Source organism: Hypanus sabinus, chromosome 12 (assembly GCF_030144855.1).
Source record: "Hypanus sabinus isolate sHypSab1 chromosome 12, sHypSab1.hap1, whole genome shotgun sequence".
In the NCBI taxonomy this organism is placed as follows: Eukaryota; Metazoa; Chordata; class Chondrichthyes; order Myliobatiformes; family Dasyatidae; genus Hypanus; species Hypanus sabinus.
Genome location: NC_082717.1, coordinates 102,099,217 through 102,113,221, shown reverse-complemented (window position 1 = coordinate 102,113,221; position 14,005 = coordinate 102,099,217). Strand labels below are relative to the sequence as shown.

The window sequence follows — 14,005 nt, the reverse complement described above, 5'->3', positions numbered from 1 at the left end:
GCCCTTCTGGCCCCCTCCCCCTGGGCTGCCTGGATCTACCCAGGCCTCCAACCCATCACTCCTTCAAAGCCCAAAGGTCATCAGCTGATCTGACAGTACTCCATCCACTGTGGCCATTGGTTGATGGAAGGATGCCAAGCTCAATATGGACATTTGTGTCTTTCCCATTCACACATCCTAGGGATCATTCTCAATCAGGATCCACTGAATCCTCCCTGAGAGTCACATAAGATAGAGCAGCAAAATTTGTCTGCTCTGCCATTTTTTAATGGCTGATCCATTTTTTTCTCTCTGCCCCAATTTTCTGCCTTTCACCTCGTATCCCTTCATTCCCTGACCAATCAAGAATCTATCAACCTCTGTCCTAAATATACATAAAGATCTGGCCTCCATAGCTGCCCATGCAACGAATTTCACAGATTCACCACTCTGGTTAAGAAATTCCTCCTTATCGCCGTTCTAAAAGGACGCCCCTTAATACTGAGGCTGTGCCCTTTGGTCATACACTCCTACCACAGGAATCATCCTCTCCATCAAGGCTTTTCACCATCTGATAGGTTTCAATTAGATTACCCTTTATTCTGAATTCTGGTGAATACAGGCCCAGAGCCATTAAACACTCTTCATATGACAAACCATTTAATCCCGGAATCATTCTCGTGAACCTCCTTTGAAACTTCTCTAGTGTCAGCACACCCTTTCTAAGATAAGGGGCCCAAAACTACTCACAATACTCCAAGTGAGGCCTCACCGGTATTTTATAAAGCCTCAACATTACATCCTAGCTTTTATATTCTAGTCCTCTTGAAATGAATGCCAGCATTGTATTTGTCTTCGTCACACAGAAGCAACCTGCAAATTAACCTTTAACAAATCCTGCACAAGGACTCCCAAGTCCCTTTGCACCTCAGAATTTTGTATTTCCTCTCCATTTAGAAAATAGTAAACCCTTTCATTTCTTTTACATACACTTCCGAACACTATATTCCATCAGCCACTTCTTTGCCCATCCTCCTAAACTGTTTTTAAGTCCTTCTATAGTCTCTCTACTTCCTCAAAACTACCTGTCCCTCCACCGATCTTCATATTGTCTGCAAACTTTGCACCAAAGCCATCAATTCCATCATCCAAATCATTAACGTATAACATAAAAGGAATCGGTCCCAACACAGACCCCTGTGGAACACCACTCGGCACCAGCAGCCAACCAGAAAAGGCTCCCTTTATTCCCTTTCTTTGCCTCCTGCCATCCAGCCACTACTTTATCCATGCTATAATCTTTCCTGTAATACCATGGGCTCGTAGCTTGCTAAGCATGTGTGGCACCTTGTTAAAGGCCATTTTAAAATCCAAGTACACAACATCAACCAATTTTTCTTATGTCTAGCTTACAAGATTTTCCCTTGAGGAGACCATTCTGACTATGGCCTATTTTATCATGTGCCTCCAAATATCCCGAAACCACATCCTTAACAAAAGACCCCAATTTCTTCCCAACCACTGAGGTCAGACTAACTGGCCTATAGTTTTTCTTTCTTCTGCTCCTCTCCCTTCTTGAAGAGTGAATTGACATTTGCAATTTTCCAGTCATCCGGAACCATTCCAGAATCTAGCAATTCTTGAAAGTTCAATACTAGTTCCTCCACAATCTCTTCAGCTGCCTCTTTCAGAACCTTGGGGTGTGTGTGCGCCATCTGGTCCAGGTGATTTATCTACTTACAGAACCCAAGAACTTTCTCCCTAGAAATGGTAACTTCACACACACTTCATGATTATCGTGTGACTAGTCAGAGGCTTTTTCCCAGGGCTGAAATGTCTATCACGAGAGGGCACAGTTTTAAAGGTGCTTGGAAGTAGGTACAGAGGAGGTTTTTTACACAGAGACTGGCAAGTGCGTGGAATGGGCTGCTGACAATGGTGTTGGAGATGGATACGATAAGGTCTTTAAGAGACTCCTGGATAGATACAGTAGATGGAACATAGAAAAATAGAGGGCTATGGGTAACCCTTGGTAATTTCTCAAGTAAGTACATGTTCGGCACAGCATTGTGGGCCGAAGGGCCTGTATTGTGTTGTAGGTTTTCTATGTTTCCATGACCCTGACACCTGGAACTTCCACCATACTGTTAGTATCTTCCACAGTGAATAATGATGCAAAATACTTATTCAGTTCATTTGCCATTTCCTTGTCCCCTATTACAACCTCTCCAGCGTCATTTTTTACAGTCCGATATCCATTCGTTCCTCTGTTTTACACTTTATGATTCTGAAGAAATGTTTAGTATCCTGTTTAATATTATTGGCTAGCTTACTTTTGTATTCCATCTTTACCTTCTTAATGACAATTTTAGTTGCCTTCTGTTGGTTTTTAAATGCTCCTCAATCCTCCCAAGTTCTCACTAATTTTTGTTCTATCATATGCCTTCTCTTTGGCTTTTTGTTGGCTTTGATTTGTTAGCCATAGTAGTGTCATCTTACCTTTAGAATACTTCTTCCTCCCTGGGATGTATATATCTGAGCCATTGCTGCTGTTCCGTCACCCCTGCTGGTGCTCTTTACCCCACTGTAATACTGAGACATCTGACCTTAGCTTATTCTTCTCAAATTTCAGGCTGAATTTGATCATATTATAATTGCCTGCCCCCAAGGGTTCTTTAACCTTAAGCTCTCTAATCAATTCCAGTTCATTGCACAACACCCAATCCAGAATAGCTGATTCCCCAGTGGTCTCAGCCACGAGCTGCTCTATTAAGCCATCTCATAGGCATTCTAGAAATTAGCCCTTTTGGAGTCCAGCAATAACCTGATTTTCCCAATTTACTTGTGTATTGAAATCTCCCATGACTATTGTAACATTGCTCCCTCTCCTGCATTTTCTATTTCCTGTTGTAACTTGTAGACTGCTACTCACTACTGTTTGGGACTCAGTAAACGGCTCCCATCAGGGTTTTTTTACCCTTACAGTTCCTCAGCTCTATCCACAACGATTCAACAACTTCTGACCCCATGTCACCTCTTTCTAAGACAGACAGACAGACATACTTTATTGATCCCAAGGGAAATTTGGTTTCTTTACAGTCGCACCAACCAAGAATAGTGAAGAAGTATAGCAATATAAAACCATAAATAATTAAATAATAATGTTAATCATGCCAAGTGGAGATAAGTCCAGGACCAGCCTATTGGCTCAGGGTGTCTGACACTCCGAGGGAGGAGTTGTAAAGTTTGATGGCCACAGGCAGGAATGACTTCCTATGATGCTCAGTGTTACATCTCGGTGGAATGAGTCTCTGGCTGAATGTACTCCTGTGCCTAACCAGTACATTATGGAGTGGATGGGAGACATTGTCCAAGATGGCATGCAACTTGGACAGCATCCTCTTTTCAGACACCACCGTCAGAGAGTCCAGTTCCACCCCTACAACATCACCGGCCTTACGAATGAGTTTGTTGATTCTGTTGGTGTCTGCTACCCTCAGCCTGCTGCCCCAGCACACAACAGCAAACATGATAGCACTGGCCACCACAGACTCATAGAACATCCTCAGCATCGTCCGGCAGATGTTAAAGGACCTCAGTCTCCTCAGGAAATAGAGACGGCTCTGACCCTTCTTGTAGACAGCCTCAGTGTTCTTTGACCAGTCCAGTTTATTGTCCATTTGTATCCCCAGGTATTTGTAATCCTCCACCATGTCCACACTGACCCCTTGGATGGAAACAGGGGTCACCGGTGCCTTAGCCCTCCTCAGGTCCACCACCAGCTCCTTAGTCTTTTTCACATTAAGCTGCAGATGATTCTGCTCGCACCATGTGACAAAGTTTCCCACCGTATCCCTGTACTCCGCCTCAGCTCCCTTGCTGATGCGTCCAACTATGGCAGAGTCATCAGAAAACTTCTGAAGATGGCAAGACCCTGTGTTGTAGTTGAAGTCCGAGGTGTAGATGGTGAAGAGAAAGGGAGACAGGACAGTCCCCTGTGGAGCCCCAGTGCTGCTGACCACTCTGTCTGACACACAGTGTTGCAAGCACACATACTGTGATTTCTAATTTGATTTCATTTTTTGCCAACAGAGCAATGCCACATTAACTGAAGGAAGCTTATCGAGGGTTTACAGTGGGGTGAGAGAAAGGAATAACATCCAAAGACTTCAATAGGCCAGGCCTTTAGTTCTGCCTGCCAGTCACTTGTAGTCATGCTGCAAGCAGCAGTAGATTTTATTCTTCCCATAGGTTTCTTGGCATATTTCAAGATGGCATTTTAATCCAGGATCCTCACTGCATATGTGTGATCTGATTGCAATTGAAGGAAGGAGGAAAGGTGGTATTACTGAAACCTGGATGTGCATCGGGTGCAAAGTTGATCACTGCCTCTAGCTGCTTTAGCTTTGTTGTTATAGGGTAATATTGTAGTTACGTAATATTGTCTCAACCAGAAACTGCAGGTATAAAATGTATATTGTAAATTGTAAACTATTAAACAATCAACACACTTCAGAATCATTCTTTTCATAAGCAGGTACTGTCTTTTCTGACTGCACGTCACTGCTATTCTTAACATCGAAACAGTATTTAGCTACGGAAGATGGCTCAATTCTCAGTGTGGCTTTCTACATGTTGTGGGTGTGTCCTGCATATTGGGGGATTTGTTGCCAGCTCCAGGACATCATTGAAGGAATTCTTCATGGGGTCTCTTGGGTCCGAGTGCAAGGCCTTACCTATTGCCTCCACAGATTGCTTTCTTCTTGCTGCTGCCGTCAGGGAGGATGTACGGAAGCCACACCACCAGGTTCAAGAATAGTTATTACCCCTCAACTGTCAGACTCTTGAACTGGCGTGGATAACTTCACTCACCCCAACTCTGAACTGATACCACGACCTATGGACACACTGTCAAGGACACTACAGCTCTTGTTTTCAGTACTTGTTTATTTATTATTGTCATTTTTTTTTCTTTGTTGCATTTGCACATTGGTTGTTTGTTCATATTGTGCACTTTGTATTTGCAGTGAATGCCTGCAAGAAAATGAATCTCGGGGTAATACTTAATGACACATACTTCTTGATAATAAATTTACTTTGAATTTTGCACTTTGACTCTTCCAGCAGTTTGATTTTGCTGCAGTCTCTTGGCATCACAGGTCCGCCCTCTTGTAGCAACAGAAGTGGGGAGTTTCATGAAAGGTTTGGTTTCGTTCTCAACTTTTCAGAAAATGAGCAGACAGGAGTAAGCTGGTAAGGAGACAATCTCATGTCAATGCCCTGCAGTTACCATCCCCGGTGGAAGAATCTAACCACTTGACATTTAGCTTGGGGAAACACAGTCTAGAGAGGATTGGTGAGGGGATTCAGTGTTCATTAGTAATCTAACTGAGTCTGCTGTGGCAGCAAGAGGAAGCCTGATACCCTCCTCAGTCTCAAAGCTTCATCAACATCAGAGAACATCCAATTCAGTGCCCAGTCCGAACATTAATTTGCTCCACCAATGGAATGACGATGGAGAGTACTGTGTGTTTGTGAAGAAGGTGTGGAGATAGATGTGTCCGGTTTATCTTGAGCAACTGCATGACAGAGGACTCTGAACTACAGACTGTTCCCAGGAACGCACACAGATGAGCTTCAGGTGTTTATGGCAGATCTTCAACTCTATGAAAGACGCCTCTTGCTCTGCCCAAAACCTGCTGTTCTCCCAGCAGACTGAGATGTCCATGGAAAAAGTACTGCCAACTGGCACATTCTAGGCTGCCGGAGTATGGGCTGAGGCATGCACTGAAGCTTGGTGCAGCCACCTCAGTGCGGGTGGCCCACTGTATGGGTTCTTCCACAACTGGACACGGAGGGGGGTAGGTTGGTTGAGGAAGTCCTTCAGTTACACGTAGTAGTGTACTACCCCAGGGGGCCACATGAGTTGCAACAGTCCCGTTGGTTTTAAGGAATGTAATAGAACACTATGTAATGAATTGACTGTGAATGTAAAAATGAAAGTCAGTGTATGGTTTATTTGTATAAATAATTTTTATTATGAATAAAGTTTATTTTGACAGACTTTGTATACATATAGCGTGCACACCAACACAACCAAACACAATATTTGGGGCACATTGGGACCAGTACATTTTGGGTCAATTAAGTGGGCTGCCCCAATTAGCTGAAGTTTCATGGAAATAGTTAAAAAGGTGTAAGAAAAAAGACAGACTGAGTAATAAATTATGTATTTAAATGGATAGCAGTACAAATTGGAACACTACCAGTCATCGACAGAGGAATTCACCCAGTATTTGTTGCATTGTTGTTTTGATTGAAAGTAAGGAACAAATCAGCACAGAAGTAATGGATTACCTACTTACAATGCTTTGACAATTGCATCCTCCAATTCTTCATTTTGATTGTTATATTCAAGATGATTGTCAATATCTTCAAATGTTTGTAATTCCTAATTTGCTGAAGTAGTGAAATCATTTCATTTTCACTCCCAGGAGTTTCGTGCATCTCCAAGCCTGAATGCTTGAAACCACAGTGAGCAAACAGTTCTGAATTGTCCTACTGCGTATTTCTCACCAACCATCTGTACAAAAGTCACTGGGTTTTGAACACAAATGTACAACTGACACTATTTAAAAATTGTTCATTCTAAATACGGTGTAGTGTCCAATGACCACACAAGTGATCATGACTGTCACTAGTTAGTACCTGTCTGGTAGCTGCCTCCTGCCCCAATTATCTGGTATAATGTCTCACTAAACAAAGGGAATCCTGGCTACCTGGCAGTGTATCTATAGACTGCAATGAGTACCATCTACAAAATAACTGCGGTCAGGTTTCCCTCAGAGATGCCTTCGAAATATCTAAGTGACAAGGATATCTCCCGAGCTCCCTAACTGAACACTGTCTTGTGTTGGAAATACATTGCAGTGCCTTCATTGCTGAGTAGATGGTATGTTGTATCTCACCACCATCTTTCCAAGGGCATTTCTGGGTGGGTCATTCGTATTTTACTTGCCAGTGAGACCCGCCTCTCATAAAGAACTGGGGGGAGTAAGTAGTTTTTACATTAGGCTAGTCAGGTCATACCCAAAAGCATTTTTGAGAGGTGCAGAAGGAAATGTGTGTCTAGACAAATTGGTTTTGTACTAACCATAGAACTTTACCTTCTGCAGATTCTGGAGCTGGTGATTGAAAACTTTGTGCACCCATGGTATAGGTAAGAATCGGGTCCCTTCTTAATATCTAAAGATAAAATGTTGCAGGTGCTGGAAATCTGAAATAAGAATAGAAAATGCTGGAGATACTTTGCCAGTCAGGTAGCATCTGTGGGAAGAGACAAGAGGACTCGGGTTCAAGATCTGTCATTAGATGAAATTTACAATGCAAGATTTTCAAGCAGAAAAATCTGTTGGATTTTTCTGCAGATACTGTTTGATATGCTGGATATCTTCAGCAGTTTCTACTATTTCATTTGTATTTTGCTTGATTTTTGAGAATAAACGGGTTCTGATTTTAATGGTTCAAATTCTATCAAGCTTTCAATTTCGGTCATGGTTCATTTTTGAAATACAGTACTGTGCAAAAGATTTAGGCGCATGTATATAGCTATAGCACCTAAGGCTTTTGCACAGTATTGTATTTGTCAGCGTGGAGTGGAGAGCGAGTTTGTAAATCTGGCAGGAGCAAAGGATGTTGGGAATGGTGAGGGTGGGTGTGGAACAGGTGGCAAAGAAGGAGTGCCAGGGCAGGGGGTGGCGTAAGTGTAGATACACCCAGCCTTGAGACACCAGACAAGGTCATTTGATTCCAAACAACCAGTTTATTGGTCATTACAGGAAGTCTTTCTGGTGCTTCCTCTACCTTCCCCCTTTCCCACTCAGTCCACAATAGACACCCATATCAGAATCAGGTTTATCATCACTCACATGTCATGAAATTAGTTTTTTTTTGTTGCAGCAGTATCATGCAACTCATAACATTACTACTGTACTCTGCAATCTGTGCTAAGACTTTTGCACAGTACTGTGTATTGGGTGTTTTTGATGTTGATCGTTAATTTAGGAGCCTGATATGTGCTAGAATTCTTTGGTGAAGGCTCATAAATGAAGTCTGATGATAACCAAATTGGAAAAGTCATAATTAGTTGATGTCCAGCTGACAACTTTAATTTATTATAGAATGGTCTAAATGAGAAGGGATCTCAAACTTAGTTCAAGCAGATCATTTAAAGTTAACTTGGTTTATTATGTCATGTGTACGGAGGTAGAGTGAAAGACTTTTGCGTCAGTGCATTGAGGTGGTACAATAACAGGATACAGAACCTTGTGTTAGAATTGCAGAGAAAATGCAGTGCAGGCAGCTGGTACAGTGTAAGGGCTGTGAACAGGTAAATTGTGAGGTTAACAATCTTATCGAACCGGTGATCCATTGGTCCTTTAAATCAGTGCAGAAAGTTAAAAGGATTTGCATTTCAAACTACATTTCCATTTGTTAAATTGCAAACGTGCAGTCAGTAATTAAACAAAGCAGTTACGTTCAGACTTCCCCTACTTGCAGGCACTACCCACTCTGCAAACTGCTTTTTGCAAAACCTCCCTTCTGGAAGGCGCTGTAGGGCTGTTGAGACAAAATTAAATTTAATGCCATTTTAGAAGTTTCTTCCCCCAGGCAGTTAATCTGCTTAACTATTCTAGTTAGCCCCCCCCCCCACCAATCTATTACACTTTAAACCACTTTTTATAATGCTCTTTACATTGTAAACACATGTTGGTATTTATGCACAGTTTATTCCTTATCAGTACTTTAACCTCTCACTTTAGTTTCATACAATTCTTTATTCTTTATAATTGTTGAATGTTGTTTTATGTTGCAGTTCACACCCTGATCAACACAACATCAGCAAATTCCTAATACATGTAAATGTATATGGCAAATAAAGTTGATCCTTGGTCCTTGTGTACCCCTGTTGTGCACTTGCTTGTATGTAAACATCAGTTCACCTGGTTTGTCTCTGCAGATAGTTTATCGCTGATTCCCCACCCAGTTGATTTGTCTCCTCTGACAGACTTTGCTGGATATCACCTAAGATTAGTTTTTCTATTAATCCCAAAGAAGGAACTTTCTTGGTTTCTGACATCTTAAGACAAAAATAGATGACTGAGTATACATCATTATAGTTACATCAGACTATAGGAGGATATCGTTAATGAAGCCAACAATCTTTCTAGTTGGTAAACAGGTACATTTCCAAGAGAGTGTTAAGGTGAGATTTCACTTTTCTCTGATGTCCATCACAAGCTGAATTTTGAATCACTTTCTTTGGAGAGCCTTGTGTTCTGTTAAACATAAAGAAACATAGGAAACCTACAGCACAAAACAGGTCCTTTGGCCCACAAAGCTGTGCTTAACATGTTCTTACCTTAGAACTACCTAGGCTTACCCATAGCCCAGTTAACTTTGACTGCATGTTATAATCAGAATGTCTGAAGGGTTTCCAAGAAGAAATAAATGTTAACCAAAACAATGGCAGGAGTGGTAGCCAAAAGGTGAATCGGCAAAGACTGAAACCTGCTGTGGGAATGAGCCACATGGACTGCAGCAAGTTCACACGTATGAGTGAGCTATGCCAACCTTTTGGAAGTTTGATCCTCTGCACAGCACAGTCAGCTTAGTAGGCAGATTGTAGTAGTATGATCACTCGAGCCGGTATGATGTTCATTGGTGGGTCCTCAGGCGGCTGTGGAGGCCGATCCAGGATCCAGATATTTTGGTGCAGTGTGGGCAAGGGTAAGGGGTGGCTGTGGTTAGTAGTTGTTCAGTCCCTCTTTTCACAGCTGTTCTCTGCGGTACAGCAGAGGTTGCTCTCGTGTAGGCACAGAACAGATTTCCTTCAGGTGTATCTACTGAGTGCAATGTATTCCTGTCTTTAAGATGTAGTGTTGAATCTCTTCAGGCAGATTTTGATGTTATCTTTGAAGCTGACTGACCTTCCTTCAGCTGGGAGTGAGGCCTTGGTGTGGGGAGACGAGAGTTGGGCGTCTGAATGACACGACCGATCCGTCGGAGTTGGTGTTGCTTTATCGTGGTGGAGATGTCGGCCTCCTCCAGTACGCTGGCGTTAGTGTGTCTGTCCTGTAGTTCATCCTCAGTAATAAGGATCTTTAGTGGAATTGTTGTAAGGCTCTGAGGTACCTACTGTAGATGGTCCATGCTTGACGTACAAGTCCAGATAACAATTTCATTGTGAAGTATTGGAAGTGACTTGATTTTTCAAAAATCTTTTTTAAATGCTCCTGTGATATTTTTAAAATACATATGAAACTCTGTTCGATTTGTAGCCCCTTTCCTAGTTATTTATTGAGCATAGTTGCAAGGTGTGAATTATGCTAGGCATTGATTCAAAGGAGAACTACAGTTCTTAATTTAAATTGCAAGCAGTAATCAGTTTTGAATTTGTAAATAAAGAGTACTCCTTCTAAAGCACCAGTAGGCGTATGAACGTAAGAAATAGAAGCAGGAGTCGGCCATCTGGCCCGTCGAGCCTGCTCCGCCTTTCAATAAGATCATGGCTGATCTGGCCACGGACTCATCTCCACCTACCTGCCTTTTCCCCATAACCCTTAATTCCTGTACTATGCAAGTCTTAAATATATTTACTGAGGTAGCCTCCACTGCTTCATTTGGCAAGGAATTCCACAGATTCACCACCCTCGGGGGGAAAAGCAGTTCCTCCTCATCTCCGTACTAAATCTACTCCCTCAATCTTGAGGTTATGCCCCCTAGTTCTATTCTCACCTACCAGTGGAAACTACTTCCCTGCCCCTATCTTATCTATCCCTTTCATAATTTTACATGTTTCTATAAGATCTCTCATTCTTCTGAATTCCAGTGAGTACTGTCCCAGGTGACTCAATCTCTCCTCAAAGTCTAAGCACCTCTTCTATGGAATCAACCTAGTGAACCTCCTCTGCACTGCCTCCAAAGCCAGTATATCCTTCCTCAAGTAAGGAGACCAGAACTGCGGACAGTACTCCAGATGCGGCCTCATCAGTGCCCTGTACAGTTGCAGCATAACCTCCCTGCTTTTAAATTAAATCCCTCTTGCAATGAAGGCCAACGTTCAATTTGTCTTGATAGCCCACTACACCTGCAAACCAACCTTCTGTGATTCATGCACAAGCACTCCCAGGTCCCTCTGCACAGCAGCATGCTGCAATTTTTTTACCATTTATCTAATAATCTGCTCTTCCATCTTTCCTTCCATTGTGCCTCCTCTTGAGTATGGCTGCTCAAGAGATGTGGATTGGAAAGTGATGTAAGTGATCAGGAGGTTCTCTTGTGCCTCAGTGAAATGCAGAACAATTGTGTTATGTTAATTGGCCAGGCAACACCAACTAAGAGATTTTGCATAATTGGAACTGATATCAAGGAAGCATCCATACCGGATTGATATTGTAACTTAGTGAATCAAACATGGTCACAGGCACATTGCCCATCTATTAATAGTTTGGATATTTGTGTACTTGGAGTTAGTCTAATATTGGGTGTTTAAGTTCTCTGCCCTCAAGCTGTTAGACCATCCACTTGAATTATTTTGTCCCAACAAAGTGTTTGAACATTCAGAGATGTCCTGCCATTTATAGTGTGTTTCCATTGTAAAGATGTAACTCCATGGCACCATTTGTCATTCACAAAATATTGAAATAGATAACATATTGAAATTATATTGAATCACCTGATTAAAACTTTTGTTTTTAAAATCCTGGTTCTATGAGTGTAGGGAGCCTCTAGTGGGAGTCTTCAGGAGAATGCCTGCTTGTATCATTTTGAATAAAGAACTTTTGTATCAACCAGCGTCGCTATCACCAGTGACACAACTCGCTGTCACAAAATTCAGTCTAGTGGTTAGCACAATGCTGTTACAGCTCGGTTCAGAGTTCAGTTTTGGTGTCCTCTCCATGCAAGTTTGTACATTCCTTCCCATGTGGTCATTGTAAATTGTCCTGTGACTAGACTAGTGTTAAATAGGTTGGCAGTGTAACTTGAAGGCCCGGAAGGCTCTATGCTGTATCTCTAAATACAATAAAAATAAATAAACTAATGGCATCCATTATTGTTTCATCTTAAGTCTTTATAATGCCCCCATCTATCTCTAAATCACTGATGTATTCTGCAAGAAGCAAATGTTCTCTGCTTTGGCTCCTCGGGCTTCCAGTTGCGAATACGCGTACTGACATTTAATCCTGCGACTGACCCGGTATTGGATTCATTTCACCAGTTTCTCATGGATGTCATGAGCGATTACTCTGTAGACTAATATCTAATTCAAAGGAGCATTTGTGTTAATTGAACCCTTTTTGTTGATTTTGCAGGGACGTAACTGATGACGAAGCCTTTATTGATGAACTCAGAGTAACATTACGCTTTTTTGCAGCTGTTTTAGTCCGGAGAACTCAGAAGGTAAGAAGGAAAGCTCATGACAAAGGATAATTATTTGGGAAGTGTGTCGAAGGATAAAGGGAAACATGGATTCCTTGTGGCAGTAGAATGACACCTGGAGACTTTCTCCCACTCACTAGGCAGAAGTCAAATGTGGAAAGGGTCTCTCTGACCGTAGGAATATAAAAAGCTGTGCAAGAGGAGAGTGAAAAGTGAGGTGGTGTTTATGGGCCACTTGGAAATCTGATGGCAGATAGAAGAAGCTGTTCCTAAAGCGCTGAGAGGATGATGATTATGGTAAGCAGAACATATGAGCAGTTCCAATGTATGAGAAACCTAGCCCATGGCTATTGACCCAAATAGCGCTATGGAATATAAAAGCTAGGATGTAATGTTGAGGCTTTATAAGGCACTGGTGAGGCCTCACTTGGAGTATTGTGAGCAGTTTTGGGCCCCTTATCTAAGAAAGGATGTGCTGACATTGGAGAGGGTTTGGAGGTTTATTAAAATGATTCTGGGATTGAAAGGCTTGTCATATGAGGAGCATTTGATGACTCTGGGCCTCTACTCACTGGAATTCAGTAAAATGAGGAGGGATCTCATTGAAACCAATCGAATATCGAAAGGCATCGATGGAGGGTGTTTCTTGTGTTGGGGGGGCATTGGACCAGAAGGCACAGCCTCAGAATAGAGGGACACCCATTTAGATTGGAGGTGAGGATTCTTTGCCGCAGGCGGCTGTGAAGATACTGCACCTGTACCTGTCTGCTGATTTCAGCTATCACCATGCTGGGGCTTTCTCAGTCACTGGAGCTGCCCACCTCTCTATTCCTGCAGTTTGTTTTGCTTGCATAATTTGTATTTTAAACTTGGAAACCAATCTCTGCGTTAACTATCTCTGTGTTCCTACAAGTCCTGCCTGGGAATGATTGATGGTTTTCATTATGGATTTTTATGTTCAACCAAACGAGGCTCTGAAGGTGTCAGGACGTATATCTCTGGTTTTTCCATCAGCAGCGTCTGCTGGAGGTGCTCGTTAAGTTCTCGAATACAGCTTCTGCAGTCTGCTTTCCCTCTTGTTTTCCATTCCTATGCTGCCCCTCAGTGGCTGCTTGAATCCTCACATCCAGCTCACCACCACCATTCTCAAACCCACTGTGGATGCTGAATCATTTTCCTGTTTGCCTGACCTGCATAACTGGATAAACAGACATTTCTTTTGTGTTCTCACTGACTGTAAGCAGATTGTCTGAGGCAGAAACAGACTGTTTCCTATTTAAGACCATAAGACACGGGAACAGAATCAGGCCATTCAGCCCATCGAGTCTGCTCTGCCATTCCATCATGGCTGATACCAGATCCCACTCAATGCCATAAATCTGCCTTTTTGCCATATCCTTTGACGCCCTGACCAATCAGGAAACTATCAACTTCTACTTTAAACATACCCACAGACTTGGCCTCTGCCACAGTCTGTGGCAGAGCATTCCACAGATTCACTACTCTCTGGTTAATAAAAGAAAAATCCTCCTTACCTCTGTTCTAAATGGTTGCCCTCCCCCCCCCCCCCCCAATTTTGAGGCTG

At 42.4% G+C, this 14,005-nt stretch overlaps 1 protein-coding gene across 4 annotated transcripts in view; it reads left to right on the top strand.

Moving 5' to 3' along the window:
• The window catches only part of snx14 (sorting nexin 14), a 138,819-nt gene that overhangs the window by 14,156 nt on the left and 110,658 nt on the right, over nt 1-14,005 (top strand). For all 4 annotated transcript variants that reach the window (XM_059986585.1, XM_059986588.1, XM_059986587.1 and 1 more), the window contains exons 5-6: nt 7,155-7,198; nt 12,354-12,441. In XM_059986585.1, the coding sequence (XP_059842568.1) occupies nt 7,155-7,198; nt 12,354-12,441 (132 nt within the window). The remainder of the gene's footprint in view (nt 1-7,154; nt 7,199-12,353; nt 12,442-14,005) is intronic.